Source organism: Nelumbo nucifera, chromosome 1 (genome assembly GCF_055504915.1).
Source record: "Nelumbo nucifera cultivar China Antique chromosome 1, China Antique-T2T, whole genome shotgun sequence".
Lineage (NCBI taxonomy): Eukaryota > Viridiplantae > Streptophyta > Magnoliopsida > Proteales > Nelumbonaceae > Nelumbo > Nelumbo nucifera.
Window position 1 is genome coordinate 214,366,240 of NC_142649.1, and position 24,689 is coordinate 214,390,928.

Genomic DNA, 24,689 nt, shown 5'->3' on the forward strand with positions numbered 1-24,689 from the left:
CCAGCCATGATGTTCTACGAGTTCAAATCAGCCCCCCACAATATATGATGGGGATGTGCTGTGGGGGGCTGATTTGATCTCATGTTCTACATAAAAAAGAACGAAAAAAGAAGACCGAGTCTTAGAATTATTTCCGTTAAGAGAAAAGGGCAATAAAAAGAAAATAAAAAAATATCGGATGAACATTTTGGTAACTTAATGCATTTTATAAAGGGTTTTAGTGTAATGGCAAAGTTCAGGAGATCTTTCTTACAAAAAAGAGCATAAAGGCCATTGTCATTGACCCTATAGGGTTTTTTTAATTGCAGGACATCGGGATCAAATCACATTGCCCTTAAAGGCTCCGTTTGGGAAGCGTATAAATACAAATATGTAGAATGCATAATTGTATTTTATAAATATTTATTATGAATTAATTAATATTTTATTAATAATTTAATTCTAATTAATCAGAAAATAATTATTTATTTATTCACAGGTTACTTAATTATTTGATTATTAACTACTTTGTCATTATTTATTGATTAGTCAATAATACTTTTTATGATCTTATTATTAACTATTTACAATTAATCATTAGTTCATTAATTAATATTTTACTTTTCATTAGTTTATATTAATACCTACGACTTAATGAATAATTTTTATATTTTCATATTTATTTATTAATAAATTAATAAGTTATTTTTATTTATTAATATAAGGAAGATGTTTATTTTTTGTTAACGAGTTTCCCTCTTCGTTCCCACTTGGTGGGGATTCCACATCCCAAGAATTGGAATATATAATCCCACCTTATCCCCAATCCATCTCATAATATCTCATAAATAGGGTTGTTCACCAATCCGACCAATCTGGACCGACTCAACCCGAGTCGGTCGGGTTTTCTTCAGCACCGGTCGGTTTTGGGTTATAAAAAATCATAAACTGATGATTTGGTTCGATTTCGGTTTTCATGTGTGAAAACCGAAATCGACTCGAACCGAACCGACTTAGTAGTTATTTCCTAGTTAGTAGTTACAACCTACTTAGTTCCTACTTAACTAAGTTGTCTCTATCCTAGTTACAACCTAATAGAAACTAAGTCACCACTAAGTAGAGCCGAAACCGACCCAAACCGGCTCAAACCGATCAGATCGGTTTCAATTTCAATTTCAAATAACTCGACCAGATCGGGCCGGTTGGAAAAACATCAATTAACCAACCCAACCCGACCAATAAACAGCCTAAATCAAGCATGAGAAAAAAAAAATATTCCAAAATATTTCATATTTTCTCTTTCCATTGCACAAACGAACTTGATGTCATAAATCAGTTTTGCTTTAATTTTCATCCTTAGTAGCGTTCAAGGACCGGACAATATAATCTGAAACGTCCATTTGGAGGCCAGCTAGCCAGGTTTGCTTTACCTCAGTCCTGTATAATATCTTTTTCTAAGTGTAACTCGTATTGAATGGCCAGCTTCTATGCAACCATCTCTCATTATGACAAAACTTTTGGCAGTTCTTTGTATAATCAACATATATGAACCATCCACATACAAATATGTTGATAAAATACAGTCAGGAATTGACAATTTGTTGACCCTCTGATTTTCGAGTTGGTGTGTTTCATCATTTTGTACTGTTTGTGCAATATATAGGTAGCGGGTTTTCAAATGGAGTTTCTTCTCTCAAGCTTCTCAAATCAATCAGATGGCAATCGCAGCCTTATCCATCAGTTCTTGCTTCTGGGGCATTGAAATTGCTGAAAGTGTTTGTTGTTGCCATATCTCCATTAACTCGAATCATCGAATGTTTTACACCTGCTGTGGTTAAGCCAAGTTGCAGCTCCAACCATACAGCCGGGGCAAAAGGCAGGTAAAGAATAAATGTTTCTTACTTTCAGTCATTGAATTGCATAAAGTACACAATTTATCTTCACCAAACAAAAAATAAAGCCTACTTTTTGTTAATAAACCACCCTAGTAGACTTTCATAAGAAAAGTTGATATTGATATGGAATTTGAAGTTTCCATATCTTATGCCATTAAATTGTGTGCGATGATGCACCAGGTTGATGTTTGGTAGAGCTTTTATAAGCTTACTTGACAATAGAGGTGAGCATGGGCCAGTTAGGTTCGGTTCCATACTAGAACCTGGAACCTACCCTAAAGGGGCCGGTTCCTGGTTTTTTGAACCAGAACCTACCTTGTGAAGGTCGGCTCCAGGGCTGTTTCTGGCCTTGGTGGTTCCGGGGTCGATTTTAGGGCTACCTATGGAACCTATACTTTCTTTACTCTCTCCCTTCACAAAAAAGCATATTTTTTAAAACTTGGTTTTTAATAAATATAAAATATAGTATAAAATTTATATTATCTTTATTGATTAAATTGGATAACTTAATATGTAGATTATCATTATATGGTTAAAAAATTATAAATTAAATTTAAATTTTATAAATATTATCTTTTACACTACTTATCGTACACATTCAAATATTAAAATGAAAACAAATGATCAAATCACTTAAGTAATTCAATGGTCAAGTGAGATCATTCAAATTCAAACATTTGAATGTTTGGGTTCAAATATTCATATCCCTAAAAGTATTATGGAGTTTATTTCAAGGCAAGTTTTGTTCCAACAAGATTAGTTCCACCAAGGGTAACCAAGACCAGTTCATTGGGTCGGTTCGGGTAGGGTAAACCCCTAGACCCTAGAACCATCCTAGGGGAGGTCGGTTCTAAGAATTTGGAACCAGTCCCTACCCTATAATAGATTGGGTAGGGTTAGTTCAAGGTCGGTTTCATTCGGTTTTGAGTAGAACCTACCTATTTGCTCACCCTAGGGATGGATTTGAGCCAAGCCAAGCTGAATACTTAGCTATTTGAACTCGGCTCGCTGAAACTATGTTAGGCTCGAGCTCAATCTCAGCTCGGTTCAAAGCTCACAAGTTCAAGCTTAGCTTGGCTCGAGCTCTACTACAAGCCAAGTTTTTTTTTCTAAAAAATAAAAAGTATACATATAAAAATAGTTTTTATTTTACATAAAAAATTAAGAATTATAAAAATTATTTACTATTATACATAATTATATATAAAATAAAAATTATTTATTATATACATTTATATGTATATGTATATGTACGTATGTGTGTATGTATGTATATAATAAAAATTTATTTATTTATTATACTAGGCTTGTGAGCCTCATGAGCCGAGCTTCACTGGGCTCAAGATCAGCTCGATTAGCAAATGAGCCTATATATCAAGCTTGAGCTCGACTTGTGGCCACCCCTACTTGATAGTGTAGATGTATGAATTTGAGTGCTTCCAAAGCATTGTATCCCCAACTCTATCAATTAGTACACAAAGTTTCAACTATTGTTGGTTCTACGTAGCATCATTTACAAGTAGATCTTTAACCTTCATCCATCTTGTCTCCTGGATTTTATCTTCTTTTGCTCTTGGCAACCCATCATGTAGAGATGATACCTAGGGATCACCCATCAAGAAGATTTGATTACCATCTTTCATTTGCCATATAAAATCATTTTTTTAACTCCTTAGACACTATTAACATTTGTTTCCACCAGCTAAAATGAGATGAACTTGCCACTTGCATAGTGGATGCCTTGTTATGTTTTCTTAGTTCTTTCTGTAGAGAGACTGGATCAAATGGGCCCTAGCCCATTAGTGTCTTTCTTTTTAGTTCTTTCTTGTTATGTTTTCTTATTGGGAGTTTTTTCTTTATGGGCCTTTAGCTCTTGTTTTTGTTTTCTAAGTGTATTGCTGATGTGGATGCCTACTTAAGGGTAGTCTTGTAAATTATGTAACTTAAGTAAGTTTAATAAAAGATTAGTGTGGGGGAAATAGGAGATTATCGAATTCCTCATTTCTTTCTCCTTTCTTCTCCATTCTTCTTCCTTATTCTTGTTGTCTTCCTCTTCTTCTCTACTTCTTTTGCTTTAATCTAAATTATTCTACTAATTTTATTGGTCTGAATCACATCTTGGTATCAGAGCAGGTCTCCCTTCGCTTTTCTCTTTTTTCCTTTTTTCCCATACACTTTTTTCTAATCAAAAGGTGTATGGAGAGATGAATTGTTGATCATTCAGAGAGCTTGTTTGCCTAGTTGGTAGAGGGTTTGGAGAGTCGGAATCTAGCTGAAGATTGCCAAGAAAGTGGGACTATGGATTTTTTTTCCCAAAATCCTAGCCGACTAGAGAGTTTCCAGTTACGAGTTGAAGAGACTATTTGGGTATGGTGCTCAAGGCTTGGAGGGTTCCTTTTTATCTCCAAAAGTGGGTGGTTGCAGTTGGAAGTGGTTTGGATAGCTCTAGTTTGAGCGGCTACCTCTTTTCTCTTTTTCCCCGGAGGCTAGGTATAGTGAAACCCTAGTTTTGGGACTTTTGAGTGCTTGACTGACCTTAGTTAGGTCTATAAAGGTTGAAAACATTGTTTTTTTTTTTATTTTCGTTTGATTGATGGAGAAATCTAGAAGTGAGATGAAGTAGATCCCGGTGTCGTATGTTGGTTCCATAGATTCCATTCTGATAGGAGTGGCTACAATTAAACTTGACAGAACAAATTACCTTGTTTGGGCATAATCTATTAAGATCCATGTCTGTCGTAGAGGTAAACTAGGGTTTCTCATGGGTAGTAAGGTGATTCCGAAAGAGACCAATCCTATATATGAGAAATGGATCCAGGGTAACTACACAGTTATTGGGTGGTTGGTAAATTCTATGTAGCCCCACATAAGTCAACACTATCTTTGGATGACTTCAGCCAAGGAGATTTGAGATAGTGTTACAAAAACATACTCTCAGAAATTGAATGTTACAAGGACCTACAAATTGAAGAATGATGTGAAAATTTTAAAACAATGAGAGAAGAGTATGGTTGTCTACTATTTGATGTTGAAGTCACTATAGCATGAGATAGATGTTGTGGAAGTAGTTGTATGGGAAAGCACCAAAGATGTAGGAACTTTTAGGAAATTTGTGAAAAGAAACAAAGTGTTTGAATTCCTTACAGGACTCAATCCTAAATTTGATATTACAAGGCAAAATATTCTGGCCAATGATGAAGTGTCACTTGCTCAATCATACTCTATGGTGAGCAGTAATGAGAGCAGGCGACAGGTACAACTATAGACTCCACCACTCCCATAACATTTTGTACATGCTGGAATAAAACTAAATGGGGTAAATAAAAAAAAGGAGGTGATATGTGAATATTGCGAGAAGCCGAAATATATGAAGTATTCTTGTTGGAAACTTCATCCAGATCTTCTTCCAAAGAGGTTTCAGAACAATAACAACTTTAAGAAGGGTGGTCTGTCTAGAAAGCCCGAGAATGCAAATGTTGCTACAATATCTGAAAGTGAAGAAAAATCTATTGTGGAACAGCTAGCAGTAGTGAAGGTAGAGTTTGAGATATATTTGTTGGATGTCTCTAATCAAAGTCTTGGATTACCTAGTGGATAGAGTCATGATATGTCATTTGAGATTTGGTCATTTTTCTATTTCAGCTTTGAGTCATTTGTTTCCAGAAATGTTTAAGGGAATATCCTTATCGAGTCTTCATTGTGAGTCATGTGAACTTGCAAAACATTATAGACAATCTTTTTCAGTGAGTAATAAAAGATATGTTTCTCCTTTTCATATTGTGCACTCTGATGTATGGGGGGTATATCATTTACGTACTATAGGGGGTTACAAATATTTCATTCTTTTCATTGATGATTTCTCTCGTTACACTTGGATTTACCTTATGAAATCCCAAGATGAAATACCAAATATTGTACAAAAATTCCATGAACTTATACTTACCCAGTTTAACACTTGGATCAAAATATTCCGATCTGATAATGCAAAGGAATATGTTGAGAAGATCATTTCCTCCTACTTTGATACCTTTGGAGTTATTCATCAGAGTTCTTGTTCCTTCACTCCTTAACAAAATGGAGTAGCATAAAGGAAGAACAGACATTTGGGTGAGGTTACGAGGAGCCTCCTCTTTGCTTCTCATGTTCCTTTTAAGTTTTGGGGGGGATGTTGTCCTTACAGCTATATACTTGATAAACCAAATGCCTTCCTGGGTTCTGGGGTTTAAAACTCCCTTTAGCTTGCTTTTCCCAAATGAGGATCTCTTCTCTCTTCCTCTCAGAGTGTTTGGGTGCACTTGTTATGTTCATGTCCACAGTCGTCAAAGACATAAGTTTGAGCCTAAAGCACACAAGTGTGTCTTTTTGGGATATGCCTCCACACAGAAGGGATATTGTTGTTTTGATCTGGTTCATGGCACTCTCTTTGTTTCCAAAGATGTCACATTTGCAGAGTCTGCTCCTTTCTTTGGTACTTCTCTTGAGGGGGAGCATTCAGAGGATTTGTTTGCGTTGTAACCATTTGTTCATCTTCCAATACCCATTGAATCTTCTACCCAGTCTCCTCCAATCGAGTCCTCTATTGGCTCTTCTTCCTATGTTCCTGCTCCCCCTCCTCCTGCTCATCCTCCCACATTTCCTTCTCATCCTATTATCCAAAGGTGATACTAGAGACAAAGACTAAGAGACATGCAAGTTGTTTCCACACCTTCAGATGAGCCTCTTGCTCCTTCCATCACTACTAAAGTAACAAGTCAGCCCTCTTCTACCACTTCGGATACTTTCCTTGACCTTGATTGCCCTTCACAAAGGCAAACGGAAATGTATAACTCATTGTATTTCCAAATACCTGTCCTACAGCCTTCTTTCCCCTTCCTACTATTCCTTCCTTGCCTATGTTTCCACACATGTGACTTCTAAATCTGTCCCATAAGCCTTGTCCAAATCAGAATAGAGGGATGCTATGACTGAATTAGATGCTTTGATAAGAACAATACCTAGGAAATTTTGGATTTGCTTGAGGGAAAGGAATCGGTTGGTTGTAAGTGGGTGTTCACTATTAAGTATCATTTAGATGGTACTATTGAGAGATATAAGGCCCATTTAGTAGCCAAGATGACTTAAGTACGAGTTTTGATATCTTTAGCTACTACTTTTGATTGGCCTCTTCATTAGTTTGATGTAAAGAATGTTTTCTTGAATGGGGACCTATATGAAGAGGTCTATATGTCTTTACCTCCAGGGGTGTATAGGAAGGAGATGTAAGGAAAGGTCTATAAACTGAAGAAATCCCTTTATGGCCTTAAGCAATCTCCTAGATCTTGGTTTGACAGATTTCAGACTGCTCGTGTTGCTTTTGGGTACACACAAACTCAGTCGGATCATACCTTGTTTGTTAAGAGGAGAGGTTCCTTAGTGACCTTCTGATTGTCTATGTTGATGATATTGTGGTTATTGGTAAGGATACTCAGGAAGTTGTTCATCTCAAAAGTTTTCTTAACATTGAGTTTGAAATTAAAGACTTGGGAGAACTCATATATTTCTTGGGAATTGAACTTGCTAGATCTAAGGATGGTATCTTCATTTCTTAATGGAAGTATGTTCTTGATCTTCTTGTAGAGACTGACAAACTGGGTGCTCGACCTGCTTTTATTCCTATAGACCTAAATCATAAGTTGTCAACTACTGACAGTGAACTGTTGACTGATAAGCGAGTGTTCCAGAGACCGGTTGGATAGTTGTTATACCTTTGCATGACTTGACCAGATATTTCCAATGCAATTAGTATAATTATCCAGTTCATGCATTCTCCCAGAGATATACATTTAGCGGCCACTGAGAGGGTTCTGTGCTAACTAAAAGGGAATCCAAGGAAAAGTATCTTGTTTGCTAAGCACAGACACATGAAATTGGAAGCATACACTGATGTTGACTGGGCCGGATGTATTGATGATAAGAGGTCCACTTTAGGTTACTGTGTTATGGTAGCAGGGAACATTATATCATGGAGGAGTAAGAAGCATTCTGTAGTGGCTAGATCCTTAGATGATGCGACAACTAAGCTGCTATCAACATTGTACATAATCCTATTCAACATGATAGAACTAATCACATTGAAGTTGATAGGCATATTATATGAGAGAGTTGCCTCAGGAAAAGTTTGTCTACCATTTGTTGCTTCTGAAGAACAATTGGCTAATGTTTTGACAAAAGTGTTCCTAAAGGAAAGTTGGTTCACTATATAAGCAAGTTGGGCATGATTGATATCTATGTTCTTGTTCTATTATATTATTGGGCATTTTTTCTTTATGGGCCTTTAGCTCTTGTTTTTGTTTCCTAAGTGTATTGCTGATGTTGATGCCTACTTAAGGGCAGTCTTGTAAATTATGTAATTTAAGTAAGCTTAATAAAAGATTAGTGTGGGGGAAAGAGGAAATTATTGATAACTCTGTATTTTGATGCCTTAAGGGCACAATTTCAGGGGTATTTTCAACCTTAGAATAGTCAAAGTGTGCCTTTTTCCCAGTTAAATTCAATGTTGTGACCTCTGAGGGTCTCTGTGCAACTTCTGTGGAAAACTAGGGAAGTTAAATGGCTGAAATGCAGTTTTTGGGAAGTTGGTGTGAAGTCTAGCAGAGAGAGGGGGTGTTCTTTACTCCCATATGGGAATCTTATTCCTATTTTAAAAAACTGCATTTTCAAGGTTCGTTCTTGTAACCAAACCGGACCAAATCTGAAACCAAGATTAGGAAGGGATATACCTGATACAGAATCCACGCCAAAAGCTCCTCCCAACGTAGGTGTTCACGCCCAAAGAGTGTACCAAATCCTCCCTCCACTGAAGATGATACAGCTTAGGATGAGCTAGGATCAACGGGTAGTTCTTCACCAAGAACTTGTGATTCTTCAGCAAGAATCGAATGGGGTAGTGAGCACATCTTTAAAATTGTTTCTTCTAGCAAGAAACAATATCAAGATCAAATCTTGATCAGATCCAAGAACTAAAGATCGAACAGGGTAGGGCATCAAGAGCAAGAAGAAAAAGAACTGAAGTCAAGATCAATTTAACTGAGTTGTCTTCTCTCTATGTTGTGTCTAGTGTCTTTTTCATGTCTTCCCTGCTCTCTATTTATAACCTTAAAGATACAACCTCATAATCTGATTAGGAGTCTTCTAATCCAAATCTTTATTTGAATCTGAACTCTTTAAGTGATAAGGATAATCCCTTATCTTATCTGTAGTTCAAAATCAGCTTATTCCTAATCAAATTAGGAGTTTCCTGATCCAAATCTTTATTTGGATATGGACTCTTTAAGTGGATAAGAGTTATCCTCTTATCCTTATCTACTGATCCAAACCTAGATATACCCCTATTTAATTAATCCAATTAACCCAATTCAAAATGGGTTTTTAGGCCCATTAAGCTTTTAGGCTCACTTCCTTTTAATGCTGGCTATCTTGGCTCTCTTTGTATGGCATGGGACCCTAACATTGATCTATACATCAGCCACATGGGTTCAGCCTATCCTCTGTTACAAGGCTTGGCCGAATTCACTACTGAATACAGTGAACCCCTGAGTCCATCACCACGGGCTCTTAATGGGCCCCACATTTACACTAAATGGTCCTTAGGTCTAGCCATCTTATGAAGGCCCAAGGACTATAGGCAGATGCAAGATTAGCCCATCAGGTATAACTCTCAAAGATCTTACAGTTAACCTCTCAGCCCTTAATGATCAAACACTGCCCGACAAGAAAGGATCTCTCCCTCGGCTGCAAGGTACAGTGCTGCACTCTCTACTCACATGGATCCCGGGAATTAAAACCTTTGCAAATATTTTGAAACCATAATATATATAAGTATATCTCTATATAAATATATTTTGCAAAACCAAATTTCAAACACATTTGAAATCCACTGCCGGAAGTATATGTTTCCATTATAGAGAGTGCATTTTCCCGATCATTCACTTTGTCCGACAAAGGGGCTGATCCTGTCACTATGATCACCCACTCAGATGAATTCTTGGACTGTCCCAACATACCCAGGTTTTGACCCCCTCTAAGGATCTCATTGATTGGCACATCAAAGACAACCCAACCCGACACCTAGAATAGTATCATAATCAAGTCTAGGGGTCAGGTGTAACATTCCAGTTTTGCCCATCTATCTCTAAGGTCCAAGGCAATATTGGAATTTTGTCTGGTTCAGGGTTTCAAGAAAACCCACACTACATGAACCTCAGGTCTCACCTTGGCGACTGAGACAAACCCACACTGCAAGAAAACCCACATTTACAATAAATGTCATAATGTACATCATGCTGATTGGAGCTAAGGGAATACACTATCTAACAGCTCCCATTTGCACTTAGGTCCAATCGGGTACAAGTTGGAGTCTCATACTTTCCACGTGTTTCTCAAACACTTTCTGTGTTAGTGAGTTAGTTATTGGGTCTGTTACATTTTCCGCTAATGCTACCTTCTGAATCAGGACGTCCCCTCTTCCAACTATCTCTCGTAGTACATGGTACTTCCTCTCGATGTGTTTTGACTTCGAGTGGGTTTGTGACTCTTTATCCTGAGCAATGGCTCTAGTGTTGTCACACAACAGTGGAATGGGTGATGTTCTGGATGGAACTACTCCTAATTCCTAAATGAACTTCTTCATCCATACGGCTTCCTTGGCAGCTTCACTTGCGGCAATGTACTCAGCCTCGGTTGTGGAATCCTTAGTGGACCCTTGTTTGCTGCTTTTCCAGCTATTTGCACAGGACCCCATCATAAAGATGTATCCAGATGTAGACTTTCTATCATCTGGGTCTGACTGGAAATCAGCATCAGTATACCCAAGGATCTGTAGTGAACTACCATCGAATACCAGACAAAACTCTTTTGTCCTTCGAACGTATTTCAGTATGTTTTTCACTATGGTCCAATGCTCTTGTCCTAGGTTAGACTGGTATCTACTTACCACACTCACGGCCTGAGCAATGTCTAGCCGAGTGCACAACATTGCATACATGATGCTCCCTACGGTAGAGGCATAGGGAACTTCTTTCATGCCCTCAATCTCTTCTAGTGTCTTGGGAGACATACCCTTGGAGAGAGTGATTTCATGCCTGAAAGGAACATTTCTTTCTTGGAATTCTCCATACTATATCTCTTGACTATCTTGTCAATGTAAGTAGACTACGATAATCCTATTATCCTTTTTGATCTATCTCTATAGAGTCGAAGTCCCAAGATATAAGAGGCTTCTCCAAGATCTTTCATGGAGAATTGTTGTGAAAGCCATACTTTCACCGTAGTCAATATTCCTACATCATTCCCAATGAGTAGAATGTCATCTATACACAGAACCAAGAATGTAACCTTATCCCCACTGGTTTTCCTATAAATAAAGGGTTCATCCGAATTCTGCTCAAAGTCAAACTGTTTGACAGTAGAGTCAAACCGGATGTTCCAGCTCTTAAAAGCTTGCTTAAGTCCATATATAGATCAGTTGAGTTTACATACCATGTGTTCCTAACCTGCAGCTATGAAACCTTGCAGTTGCTGCATATGGATATTTTCAGTAAGATCTCCATTCAAGAATGTGGTTTTGACATCCATTTGCCAAATCTCGTAGTCATGGTATGCTGCTACAGCTAGCAGGATCTTAATGGATTTAAGCATGGCTACGGACGAAAAAGTTTCTTCATAATCGATTCCCTTTTTCTGAGTGTACCCTTTCGCCACAAGATGAGCCTTGTAGGTCTCAACCTTACCATCGGGGCCCTTCTTCCTCTTATAGATCCATTTGCAACCAATTGCTTTTACCCCAGGGAGCGGATCTACCAAAGTCCAGACTCCATTGGCCTTCATTGAGTCCATCTTAGCTCTTATGACATCTACCCACTTCAAGGAATCTATGTCCAACAGCTTCCGTATAAGTCACAGGATCTTCCTCACTAGTCGTGGCTTCTACCAAGTAACTTTCTTGGTCATAGTTAACTAGAGCTTGTGGGACATCTCCCACTACCCTGAGCTCTCCTCATCAAGAACAACTTCTTGATGATGATTGTTCAGGATGTAATCTTCCTGCAAGAAATGGGCATTTCAACTACAGAACTCCTTCTGCTCTCCTGGGTTATAGAATAAGTACTTTTGGGTAGCCTACAAATAGGCAACGACTGGCCTTAGATTCTAATTTGTCAGCACTTGTTCTTTTAACATGTGCTGGACAACCCCAAATCTTCAAGTGTCTTACACTTGGTTTCTTACTGGTCCAAAGCTCATAGGGAGTCTTCGAAACAGACTTGGTTGGAACCCGGTTCAGCACGTATATCGCAGTCTCCAATGCGTAACCCCAAAAGGATGTGGGTAATTCCGAGTGTACGAGAAGTGATCAGACCATATCCAATAAAGTCCGGTTCCTCCTCTCTGACACACCATTTAACTGTGGTGTAGCATGAGGAGCTAGTTGTAATACTATCCAATTTTCCTTTAAGTAGTCATTGAATTCGTCAGAGAGATATTCGCCTCCTCGATCTGATCGAATGGCCTTAATGTGTCTCTCCAACTGTTTCTCGACCTCTTGCCTGAACTCTTTGAACTTTTCAAAGGATTCAAACTTGTGTCTCATTAGGTACACGTAACCATACCGAGAGTGATCATCAATAAATGTTATGAAATAAACGTGCTGGTTACATGTCCTAATAATCATGGGACCACATGTATAAGGTCAACCATGCTTGTTGATCTTTCAGGCTTACCGTTAAATGGTCGTTTCGTCATCTTATCCTGAAGGCAAGGTTCACAGGTTGTGAGATCTTCTACAGTTAGAAAATCCAAAGGATCATCCTTTACCAACCTTGTGATACGATCTATGTTAATGTGGCCAAGTCGGTAATGCCACAGGTACGTGGGATTAACTGTATCATGGGTTCTTTCTTGGGGTTATTATCTGATGTAGTTTCGATTATATTTGATTCCAGAGAAGGATGGAGAATATAGAGACCATTCTCAAGTTCTCTATATGCGAGGAATTTGTTATTTTTTTTGATAGTAGTCACATTACTAAAAAGAACAGAATAACCATCCGCACACAGTTTTGAAATGGAAATCAAATTTCTTCTCAAATTGGGTACATAAAGACAATATTTTAATGTAATTATTCCTTCTTTGAAATACAATTCTACAGTCCTATGGATATAGTTGCAACACTTGTAGAAGTTCCCAAGTAAAGAATCACTTCTCCGTCACTCAGTCTTCTGCTTGTCCTGAACCCCTGCAATGTATTACATGCATGAGTAGAAGCCCCAGAGTCAATACACTAGGAAGCAGAAGTGACCAACATATTGGTCTCTATGATAAAGGATTCGAAATTACTTTGTTTCTTGGTCTCTAGGTATTGAGGACAGTTCCTCTTCCAGTGGCCGGTCTATTTGCAGAAGTGACAGGCATCTGATGCCTTGTCCGTCTTTTGCTTTTTAGGCTTGCTAGTTTTCTTTTGAGGTTTCTTCTTTGCCTTCCTCTTCTTCTTGCCCAATTTGCCACCTTCAACAAGCATGGCTATGGGCTCATCCTTCTTTATCAGTTCTTCGGCCCTCTACAACATATTGCTAAGTTCTTGAAGGCTAACATTTAGCTTGTTCATATTGTAATTCATTATGAATTGATTGAAGGAAGGAGGCAAAAAGTTCAGAATGGCTAGATATAACTGGAATTAGAGAGAAAGAGGGGGGAGGCAACTGAGATTTAGCAAAGTTAGGGACGCCCTAGGGTTTCTAATGGATGACTAAGATGGTTTTGGGGTGATCCTATGACTGTAAATAAAAGGAGAGGGCGGCGCCTAATATTATGTAGGGCTGAGATTTGGGCACCCAGAAATAGAGGGTGTAGATTAGAACATCTAGGGTTGAAGGGTTAAGATTAAAAGAATAGGTGGTGCCCTAGATTGAATGGTTGGGATATAAGATGGAGGGAGTGGTTGAGATTTGAAGGTGAGGGGTTGAATGGTGAGGATTAGCGAAATAGGTGGTGCCCTAGGGTTTAAAAGCTATAAAGGAGAGCCCTAAATTGAGTGGTTGAGATTAAAAGAGGTGGAGGGTGGAGATTAAACATCTAGGGGTGGCTAGGGTTTGCTAAGAGTGAAAAGATTAGGTTAAAAAAGGCACCCTAGGATTTGCTAAGGAGAGGGGAGTATGGTAATACAATAGGATGGGCGCCAACTAGGTTTAGTAGATAGGAGGCGCCCTCCTGTTCTCAGTTCTTTACAAAAACACCCCCTCTCTCAGCTGTACTTCACACCAGCTTCCCAAAAACTACACTTCAGCCTAGAAAACTTCATAGTTTTCTACATAATTTGCACAGAGGCCTTTAGAGGTCACATAATTGATTTTAACTGGGAAAATGATACACTTTGACTATTCTAAGGCTGAAAATACCCCTGAATTGATGCCCTTAAGGCATCAAAATGCAGGGTTATCAAATTACATGTGAGTTTCTTATATTATTAACTTTAGAAGATAGAAATGGGAAGCTTTGCTTGCAGAAAGTTACATCCTGTGAAACAAAAACTTGCTTGGTGTTCATATCATATAGCCGATAACCTTTTTGGCCATGTAGGTATTCGATTAACACACATTGTCTTGAACAAGCAGCAAACTTATCTCTACCATGCATATAAGTGCTTGCATAGCACAAATACCCAAAGTTCCACAAATGTTAATAAGAAGGTGTTCGATTGAGAAGCAGTTGAAAGGGACTTTTGCCATGGATTACTAAAGAGGGAAGTTGATTAATTAGGTATGCAATCGTCAATATGCATTCGCTCCAAAATTGGATAGGAAGTCCAACTTGAAATCTCAGTGCTCTGGCTATCTCTAAGAGATGTCTATGCTTCCTCTCTACGACCTCGTTTTGTCGAGGGGTGTCCACACAAGAGGTGTGGTGCAGAATTCCATGCTACATCATGTAAGCTTGAATTGGACCAAATGTGAACTCAGCTCGATTATCAGATCTCACGCATTTAATAGTGGTATGGTATTGGGTGTTAGTCATTGAAAAGAAGAAAAGAATAAATGCAGAAGCATCAGATTTACATTTTAATAGATATACCCAAGTTTCTCGAGAAAAATCATCAACTATTGTAAGAAAGTAACAAGCACTGGTGTAGGATGGGGTTCTATAGCCCCCCCCCCCCCCCCCCCCCCCCCCCCCCCACATGTATAACTTCAAAAGGAAACTCAGAATGAGTGGTACTGATTGGAAATGGAAAGTGTGTTTGTTTTGCCCGCATACAACAACATTTATTGCTAGTTACAGTAACATGTAATTCTAGGATTAAAGACACCTTGTTGTATGAAGCATGTCCAAATCTGGAATGCTAGAGGCTGAAAGTGGAGTCTTGACTAGAATGTAGAGCAGATGGTTGTGAAGGCACAGGCCCACTGAAGTGATAGAGGCCATTAAGCATCTTGCCCACCCCAATCACTTTCTTGGATGTCAGGTCCTATAAGATACAAAATGTGGGGAAGAAATAACATCACAATTTAGCTGTGATGTAATCTTACTGATTGACAAGAGGTTACACCAAAATTTTGGTGTGAATAACACATCCTTAAGGATAAAATCATTTGTGATGGAAACATTTCCTTGAGAGTGGACAGGGAGAAGAGTTTCGTTGGGTAATTGTATTGGTCAAGGTTTTCCCTCAAGGGAAGGAATATTTTGGTGGCTGAATTTGGAAAAAGTCATATGATTTGAAGCTCCACTGTCTAAAAGCCAAGAATTAGATAATAAAATGCAATGAGACTGGGAAGGCTTACCAACAAAGTTTGCTGAGATTCCCGACTTTTCTCCATTTAGTAGATGAAGAAGTTGAAGATATTGTTCAAGATTGAGGCCAAGAATTGGTTATGAGGTTTCGGTTACTATAGCAATTTGAACCGATGCCGCTATCTTGGAGTTGCCAGACTCGCCAACTCGTTCATTAAGGATGCCTTGCTTCCTTGGATTTTTCTTCTTTACTTCCCAATTTGTAGGGTATCCCACAAATTCATAGCATCGATCTTTAGAATGCCCATGTTTCTTGCAATGCTCGCATTAAACTTTGGATCGTTCTTTTTGATTCTTGTTGTTGTTGGGATGAGAAGATCCAGCTATGTGTAGCGATGCTACTTCAATGATAGGGGTCCAATTGCTGGCCAGTGCCTGGTGTTTCTCTTCTTGAGAGACAAGTGCATAAACACGTCATATGTTAGGCATGGATCCATACCAAGTATACTGGATCTGATTGTTTTGAATCGATCACTAAGTCCAAGAAGAAATTGGTATACATGTTCTTTCTCCTTATTTGCCAAGAATTCATTTCTTGTTCCACTCCATGAACACATTGGAGTCATTGTATATGTTGCAAGTTCATCCCAAACTGCTTTCATCTTGGTAATAGATGGAGACCAGTATGTTTTCTTGTTGTAACAAGATTATCTCTCGCTTCAGGTGGAAAATGCGTGAAGCATTTTCTTGTGAGAATCTTTCCTCCATGTCAAGCTAGATTTCATGACATTCTCCATATACACAATGCTCTCGTGCAGCTCTCAAGCCAGTGCATTGAAAATCCAAGAAATAACCATCGAATTACATTTCTTCCATGCCAATAGCTCAACAGTTTTTGAGGAGTCTGGTTTCTCGATTGATCCATCGATGAAGCCTACCTTGTTCTTGGCCTTGAGTGCGTTTAGCATGGCTCATTTCCAGGTAGGATAGTTCTCTCCTGTTAAGGATATGAAACAAGAATGGTGTCTGGGTTATCAGATGGGTGGAGGTAAAATGGTGACGGTAGATGGACGAACTTTTCACCGTTGGTGAAACTGTCTGTTGCCATTGATCTCCAACCAAAAAGGAAAATTAAAGCAGATGTTCAAAAGAACTAGGGCCGAGGATAGAAGCTTTCTATGCTCTGATACCATCTAAAAATAGAGGCTATAGTCCAAAGAAGGTTAATTGTCTTCTATTCAATGTCAAATTTATAACTGGTTACATGTGTTTTAGTGACAGTTGTAATAACAACTCAAACAAATTCAACATGTGTCAAATAAGATGTGGGTAACCTTAGAAAATGACTCTTATAACCATCCCCTTTACATGCCGCCACTGATATTTTTAAAGATCACTAATCTAATTGCAGTCGCAATGGAAGTGGAGAGGCTTTGCAATGGCAGTAGCGAAGAAGAAGTTGCCGTCGGGATGGAGCCCAACACTATAGGGTAAGAAGGCGAGGTTGCAAGCAACGAGCTTGTGTCATAAACAGGAGGCAACGCAGATCCATTTGCAAAAGGCACAGAAATCTGGAGTTTCTGCGATTTCTCGAAATGTTTTAAGTCCCGGACTAAGGTAGGCCAAAAACTATGTACAAAATATGAAGACATTCAATTCACATAAGCTATGGGTTTTAGAGATGTGAAGGTGAAAATGACTTATAGAGAGAAATAAAACCAAAAGGGCAGTTGCGGAGAATAACTTACAGAGAGAATCTCAGAGACTGAAGTGGTGTTTGGGAGACCAGTTGGTTTAGACATGCCAGTGGGTACCCCCCAAGCATCCAAGTCTCCCATCGATATATTGTATCGGTAACAAATAACCTTGCTTTGGAGTGAGGCGCTATATATTGATCTAAAGATCCGTTTATTTGGTTGAGGGCAATCCGAATTCAATCCCCTATCCAAACAAAATTTGTAATGAACATTCTATTAAGCACATTACTGGTAAAAATGTATATATGATTTGGATGGAGAGAGGGAGTGTTAGGTTACTGATTATGCTCAAAAACAAGAGGGGGGAAAACCAACGATATATCTTTTTCTCTATAAGGCTTTTGTGTTGGCTCAAAGGAATCAAAGCATGCATGATGCACCCCCTTAAACGCTAAATGGAGAGAGGGAGTTACCGCGTGAAGTGTACCGTCTACGGTCTGTGGCAGAAATCAGATAGTTTTGACAATAAATATCTGACAGGACTAATTTGATATTGAAAGTTTAGATACTGCAATGAAAATAGTTCAGATATAGTGTGACAAATGCTAGTGTATAGAATTAAATTAATTGTTTGATTGAATACATTATTATTTAAGTCATCAAATGGTTGGGAGGCTACAAGTACATTCCAAGGGTCACTATCTTTGGGGCTAACCAGAGCAGAGAACCAACAGCTGCGTTCTCTTGTTATTTAAGACTGATGTGTGTTAACTCCAAGAAAACCATAGAGAAGCAGGGAATTAAGTTCAAGCATTCTAGCTAATATTGAATTCATTAGCACACAGTAGTCCTTGCTTCCCTCCATTAACTACATTCCAAACCTCAAAACCTCAGCCTCCTACCACAAGTATCAAGTGTGCATGTGGCTTAGATTAAAAGCGCAAGAACCCAATTGATGGTGAAGTTTATAGAGCAGAGGAAGATAAACTCTCATCGATCAAATGCCTCACCTTGATTTTCATGGCTCCACTCAGACTCTGCACCCTTTTAGCTATCCCAAACAATTGATCTTCCTCCATCTTCCTAGCCGATGAAACTAAGACGATCCGAGTCCCACTCAACTCGTCGTAAATCCTCTGGAATTCCTGCAATACCTCATTCACCATCCCCATCTTATTCTTCTCAATCATCATCTTCAACAGCACCGCCAAATGCTTCTGAAATCTACCCTTCTCGACAACTTGCTTCACCTCTTCACCTTTCGTTTTGTCGTCCACGAATGGATCGTTCAAGATAGCTCGAAGATGTTCACTATGAAACAACCTCGAAAATCTTCGAACATCATGTTCCACAGCCTCAAGGACGTTGCTGCACCGGGCTCTGTCCATTAGGGCAGCTGCATAACCACTAGCGGCTTTCCGGTGGACGACTGGAGATGGAGATCTCAATGATGAGGGCTGAGAAGAAGGGAGGAATGGGGATTTATAGCTCTTGGAAGTAAAGGGAAGCGAGGGTTTATTAAAGGTAGAATTGGGTCGGTGGGTGGAAAGGTGGTGGTAGTGAGGAAGAAGGAAAGGCGTATGAGGAGATCTAAAGTGAAAGGTTTCACGAGGAGCTGTTGTAGGAAGGCCAGGGGCCTTCAGACTAGAAACAGAGGTCGACAGGGTATCCATGGAAACTGGAGAGGAGCTGCGTTTTCACAAGGGAAAGAAAAGATAAGAAGAATCAAGGGATCATGAAATAGAGTTTTATTTTGGGCATTTGGGGTTGGGTGGGGCCACGAAAAGAAAGGACTACAGTTGTGGTAAGTGTAACTGTGTAAGCCACGGAAAGAGAGCATCTCTGGACTCTGGTTGCTTAATGCTTATTTGCAATCAATCTTCAATGTCAAAATACCATGAATCTGGAATATTGTGGTCGTGCCTTGGGCACTCTAGTTTGCTTTGTATTATTTGTATGTGTCTCTGCCAACACCACGAATCTGGAATAATATATGGTGCCATTCTTTTTTTAAGTGGGCCCCTTCACCAGATTTAATAATGATGTCCGTTTCAGCAACATTAGTACAATTACTGGGGGGATTTTAGGAAAGAAATTGCCGGAATTCCCAAAAGGCCGGCACATGCATTTAGATTTGGAGTGCAGGGATATTTTAGTAATTACGAGTCAACCGACCAATACTCTCGACGCACATCTGGAGACTTGGAGAGGGGAGTTGTTTCTCTCCCTCTCTCTAGACTCTAGTCTCTCCGGACTCGTCTAAGGCGGCGTTTGGTCTGGGAAAATAAATCTCGCCTTCCTCCCTTCTTTCCTTCCTCTGATCATTGAAACTTTGAACCGCAACCCTAAAAGGTCTCCGATTTCCAATCCTAAAGGAAGGAATCAAGAAGCAAACCCCTAAACAGATCTAGGGGAGGGAAAAAAAATGACAGATTCAAGAAGTGATAGGGATGACGACCATCCTCCTCGCCTGTACAATCCCTACCAGGATCTGCAACTCCCGATCCAAACCCTGTATAAGCTACCGACCTCGCCTGAATTTCTCTTCCAAGAAGAAGCCGTCGCTCAACGCCGAACATGGGGGGAGAATCTGACCTACTACACCGGCTGTGGCTATCTCGCCGGTGCAATAGCGGGTGCCGGAAAGGGATTTGTAGACGGTGTAAAAGCTTCGGAAGAAGGTGACACGTTGAAACTTCGCATCAATCGGGTTCTCAATGCGTCAGGTCACTCTGGCAGGAAATTGGGTAATCGTGTTGGCGTGATTGGGTTGTTATACGCTGGGTTGGAGAGCGGAATAGTTGCTGTCAGAGATACCGATGACGTTATTAACAGCGTCTTGGCTGGGCTTGGGACGGGGGCGCTGTTCAAAGCTGCGTCCGGTCCGAGGTCAGCGGCGGTTGCCGGAGCTATTGGGGGTTTGATGGTTGGAGCTGCGGTTGCTGGGAAGCAGGTTCTGAAGAGATACGTGCCCATCTAGGGTTTATTCTTCTTGTGCCTATTTCCGATGTGGTTTTATCTAATGAGTTAGTCCCTGCAGGGAATGCTGCATGATCCAATTTTTCCTCTTCCAATTTTATGTAATTGTGGAATGCTTTTATCTTGAATAATTAGGGTGCCCCAGGTACCGGGGGAAACATTCATTGAATTAATATTATATCAGTTTATGTTGTGACCGGAGTGCAATCTTGACTTCGAAACTGATAGTAGCGTGATGGTGTGGTTTATCTACTGTATTCTAGTTGAATTCATACTTCAGGAGGTTTACTACTATGTAGTTATTTGAGAACATACTGTATAGTTGGCTAACTAAAAACATACTGTACAATTTTTGTTCAATGGTTACCTGAAAAATAAATAAATAAATAACCAAACAAAGGAGAGGGATGGTGAGGAAAGAGAAGGTGTCATTCCACAATTTCTGTAAGATTTGCATAAATTCATTCTGCAGTCAAATTTTAACCATATTTTTTGAGCAAAATTTGCAGTATGTTTTCAAAGTCCATGTTCTTAGGGTTTTGAATGTTTTTCTATGTCTACATGCACTTTTACTTCGAAGGGGCCATTGCTTGGTGCAAGTGTAAGAATGGGGGTTTGAGTATGAGAACAGTTACTTTGTGCAAAAATTGTCGAATGTTAGGTATGTATCCATCACCCCTCCCCAGACCCTGGATAGAGGGGGCCACGATGATGTTCCTTTTATTTTACTCCCTAAAATGATCTTATATAGACAGTTTTCAAGAATCACACAGTCCAATCTGTATAATAGATAGAGTACTGCAAGTCCAGTAGGTGCATTCAAATGCTTGTGTTTTCTTCTAAGCATGAGACCAACCATGTACTTGCCATGATTTGATTTTGTGCCTTTACTCTTTTTTTTTTTTTCTTTGAAGTGATTTTATGCTAAGTCTTAGTTTTTAGTATAATTGAAACTGTGGTTTTCCATGGATTTTTCTCTATACAAAATTTCCCCTGTTTAATGATACAAAATGTTCTTAATGTTACGGTAAATTCTGTAATAATTTTTTTATCATGAAATTATTGCATCTCAGTGTCGGTTTCATTATTCATACTTACCCAAACCTACCTATGTACATTTTTCTTTATGACTTTCATTGCATATTTGGAACTTCACTATATATATTGCTTGTCAGTCAATCATATCTATAGAGCCTGTTTTTATGGTTTTGGATAGACTACTCAGTTATTGAACTATGTTTTGGTTAGGTTCTCAGTTGTTGGAGTACCAATGTACCATATTATCTCCAAATGTCCTCTTTGAATAACTCCTCACACATGTAATCCCCATAATCATTATCTGACAAGGATAAATCAGTTCCCATATTTTGCATTTACTCACTAACTCGGTTATTTTAGTAGTTGTGTCCTCCAACCCTCCTTTCTTTTGAACCTTCTTAGCCTTTTTACTTGTCAAGCAAAAATTTTTGAAACTTGGGTAGCTCTTCGGTTCTTCTGTCAAATCTGTTCCTTGAACCATCTAGTAACAGTAGACTCCTCATTCTCACTTGATACATTATCCTCATCTTTATGAAAAGAAGAGGTATCTTGTTGTATAACAACCCTTCTTTGACTGAGCTCAATCCCCACCCTAGCAATATGAATTTCAACACAGCTTCCATTTTGAAGATTGAAATCCTCATCTGCTTCATCATCCTTATGATCCTGGGGTCCCTGTACTTCCACAGTATTATTTTCATCTTTGTCGACTGAATTCAGGAAGAATCAACTCCCATTCTACCACTGTTCTGCCCACAGCCGCAACCATCTTCTCCATGCTACAAGCCTTGTCTTCAAAAGTCCTTCTGTTCCTTTCCTTACATATGGCATAAATTTCCCTTTTTTCCTTTATCTTCCTCATGCTACTTGGGTTCCACACTACTAGCATACCCTCTGACAGACCCACCGCATTCACCTCAGCCCATTCTCCACTCTTTGACCCCTAAATCTCAATTTTCATCCTTAGATCAAAAGGTTCCAGTTTTGTTTCCTGCAACAAGACAACATCCGGATTATGTTTTCTCAGAAGATTCTTGACCACCTCTCTCCTCTTCCCATTTCTCAAACCCTTTACATTCCAGGATAGCAATTTCATTCCCACTGCTCCCCTCTCCCCCTCTATCTGCCCTTCTATTCCTCTTCCGTCAGCCCTGCGTGTCTCCCTCCCCCCTCTTCCCCTCCCTCTTCGGCACTTCCCCAATTAGATCTTTCTTCTTGTTTCTCCCTTCTAGATCTCTCATACTGATCAATGGCTTTTCTCACCACTTCTTCTCCCCCTAGAAAAAACAGGCCCAAAGCTCCGCCTACCTCTATCTGTGTCTCTGCTAACTCTTCTATTCCCACCATCCTCTTTCTCTCTGATATCTTCTTTCTCTCCTTCTTCCTGAATACGTTTTGCCTCGTCCCTCAGCTCCTTCTCTCCTGATCCCTCCTTCCCCTTTTTATTCTCCCCAAGCTTCTTTGTTTTCCTTTTCCTATTATAGATTCTACTTGGTTCTCCCACCCCCCTTTTTCTTTTTCTACCAGCCTTCCTACCCCCGGATACCGATACAGTCTTCCCTTCTTCCCCTTCAGCAACAGTCCCAGTGTTACCCCTAATTAGAGGTGGGGCAGAAATGGGAGATGTTCCAAGGGGAGAAGAAAGACAAGGGAAAATTCCAGGGGATAGACCTTCCTCATTGAGCTCACTCACCTTCTGCCGACTGAAGCCATCTTCAAGTCTATCTGGAAACACCTCGATCCCAATCAAAGGTGGAGCTTTGTCGCTCGAGGTCACAACCACCTCTACTCCATCCTCTTTGCCTTCGTCTACTGAGTCCACCCCTGCTTCTTCCTCCCTTTCACCTAAAACAACTTCCACCTCTATTACAGTCGTCTCTGGAGCGTGGTTGTCAGTTACTGGAGACTTCTCTCTTTCTGGTGCTGCTGGGATCTCTCCTTCCTCACCCTCATATGTGTCTGTCCGAAGTAGCTTTGGTTTCCCTCCCTCCCCTTCTTGCCTGGCCCCACTCAATATTCCTATTCAAGAGTCAGGTCCACCTCCATCCCATCCACTTGTCCCCCCTCTTCGTCCTTTCTAGCCATCCCTTCTCCCATGTGTGTCTTCTCATTTAAACTCGGATCTAACTCAGCATCATCCTCTTCACCCTCACTGCACATCCCTCCCCTGTTCAACTTTCCCCTGTTTTCTCCTCTGTGCTCTCCTGAGCTTCAGAATACCTTGTCTCTCCCTCTGGCCTCCCCTTCTCTCTGTGCTTCGAGTGTAGCTTCTCCTTTTTACAAAAAGTCTCATCAAGTCTTTCTACTACCAGACTCAGCTCATACACTCCCCCTGCAAACTTCAGAATCAGCTTCCTAGGAATGTCTGCAGGATTCTCTACCTTGACCAGTTCACCAGCATCCTTGCTAAGTTCAACTTCTCCCACGTTTTGTTGCGGTCGTCGAACTTGAGGAATCTACTGCACGTCACACCCACTTCTTCAAAGGTGAGGATGCTCCATGTGTGGAGGGGTATCCCTGCAATGCCAATCCAAGTCTCATAATTTTCTCTTCCTTTCTTCAGCTCTCCAACCGCCGGGTACCACCAATCCAGCCTGAGGTCTATAGCCCTCTCTTTTCCCTGCTGCTCTTTCAGAATCTCTTCTGCGACTTCCTTGGACCGAAACATGAATGACCACAGATCTGCATTCAATCTCTTCAATCTCTTCTGCGACTTCCTTAGCTTTTTATCCCTCTCAAACCAACCTGCAACAACTTCCACCTTATTCTTTTCAACATTGATATCTTCTCAGCATCCCCATCATATATGCTTATAGGATTTGACAATAAGGACGCTTGGTCCTCAACAGATCAGACCCATCAACTGGTCCAGGTTATTTGTTGGATCTGCCAAAAAACTTCCCATCAATGTCAATCACTTGAAATTCTCCCAACACAGTCAAATCTCCTCCCCTTTTTCTCTCTTCAAACTATGAGAAAATTCTGATTTTTTCCTGCTAATATTTTGCCTTTTACCACTGTAACCGTCTTACCATTTTGTAGCAAGTGATAACCCAAATGAACACATTGTCGAACCTCTTCTATAGGCTATATGATTTGGATATTGACATATTTAAGATCTCAAGATCCACTCCATACTTTCACCCACTCGTCTCTTAGAGAAAAACTAGTTTCTTTAGCTTCTGAGGTCATGTGAAAAATCAGAATCTCCTAACCATGCTTCTTAATATCTGTTTTCCTTTTAAATGAGGCATCCCACCTAGCTCTGCTGACTCAATAATCTTATTTGAGTAGCATTTTATGGGCTTTAGAGAACCATCATCAAGGAGGATTCTCAGAC

The 24,689-nt window shown here is 39.8% G+C and overlaps 2 protein-coding genes across 8 annotated transcripts; one reads left to right on the forward strand and one right to left on the reverse strand.

The window, feature by feature from the left end:
- Positions 1-1,462: 1,462 nt before the first annotated feature.
- On the reverse strand, positions 1,463-19,055 carry LOC104604704 (ATP synthase delta chain, chloroplastic). Of its 7 annotated transcripts, none has more exons than XR_016081053.1 (4): positions 18,343-19,053; positions 17,806-17,900; positions 17,384-17,576; positions 16,845-17,215 (listed from the first exon to the last, which is right to left on the reverse strand). XR_016081053.1 is itself a non-coding variant. In XM_088896153.1 (3 exons), exons 1-2 carry the CDS (start codon positions 19,003-19,005, stop codon positions 17,823-17,825), a joined length of 741 nt encoding a protein of 246 aa, XP_088752279.1. In that variant the 5' UTR covers positions 19,006-19,053; the 3' UTR covers positions 16,845-17,576; positions 17,806-17,822. The 7 variants fall into 7 exon arrangements, 5 of the variants coding, with proteins under 5 accessions (XP_010267478.2, XP_088752279.1, XP_088752280.1 ...); XR_016081052.1 differs by having other exon boundaries at positions 16,845-17,264; XM_088896153.1 differs by having other exon boundaries at positions 16,845-17,576.
- Positions 19,056-19,512: 457 nt separating this feature from the next.
- LOC104604703 (mitochondrial import inner membrane translocase subunit TIM23-2-like) lies at positions 19,513-20,518 on the forward strand. The gene has a single exon (XM_010269175.3). It carries the CDS (start codon positions 19,758-19,760, stop codon positions 20,310-20,312), a length of 555 nt encoding a protein of 184 aa, XP_010267477.1. The 5' UTR covers positions 19,513-19,757; the 3' UTR covers positions 20,313-20,518.
- The last annotated feature ends 4,171 nt before the right edge of the window (positions 20,519-24,689 follow it).

What these genes read in the sequence shown, in the direction of transcription:
- LOC104604704 (XM_088896151.1), bottom strand. Translation starts at nt 19,005, where the DNA reads ATGGATACCCTGTCGACCTCTGTTTCTAGTCTGAAGGCCCCTGGCCTT. An exon ending in GTGGAGCCATGAAAATCAAG is followed by an intron (nt 17,830 to 18,342) that starts GTGAGGCATTTG and finishes TTTCTGCCACAG; the next exon opens with ACCGTAGACGGTACACTTCA.
- LOC104604703 (XM_010269175.3), top strand. Translation starts at nt 19,758, where the DNA reads ATGACAGATTCAAGAAGTGATAGGGATGACGACCATCCTCCTCGCCTG.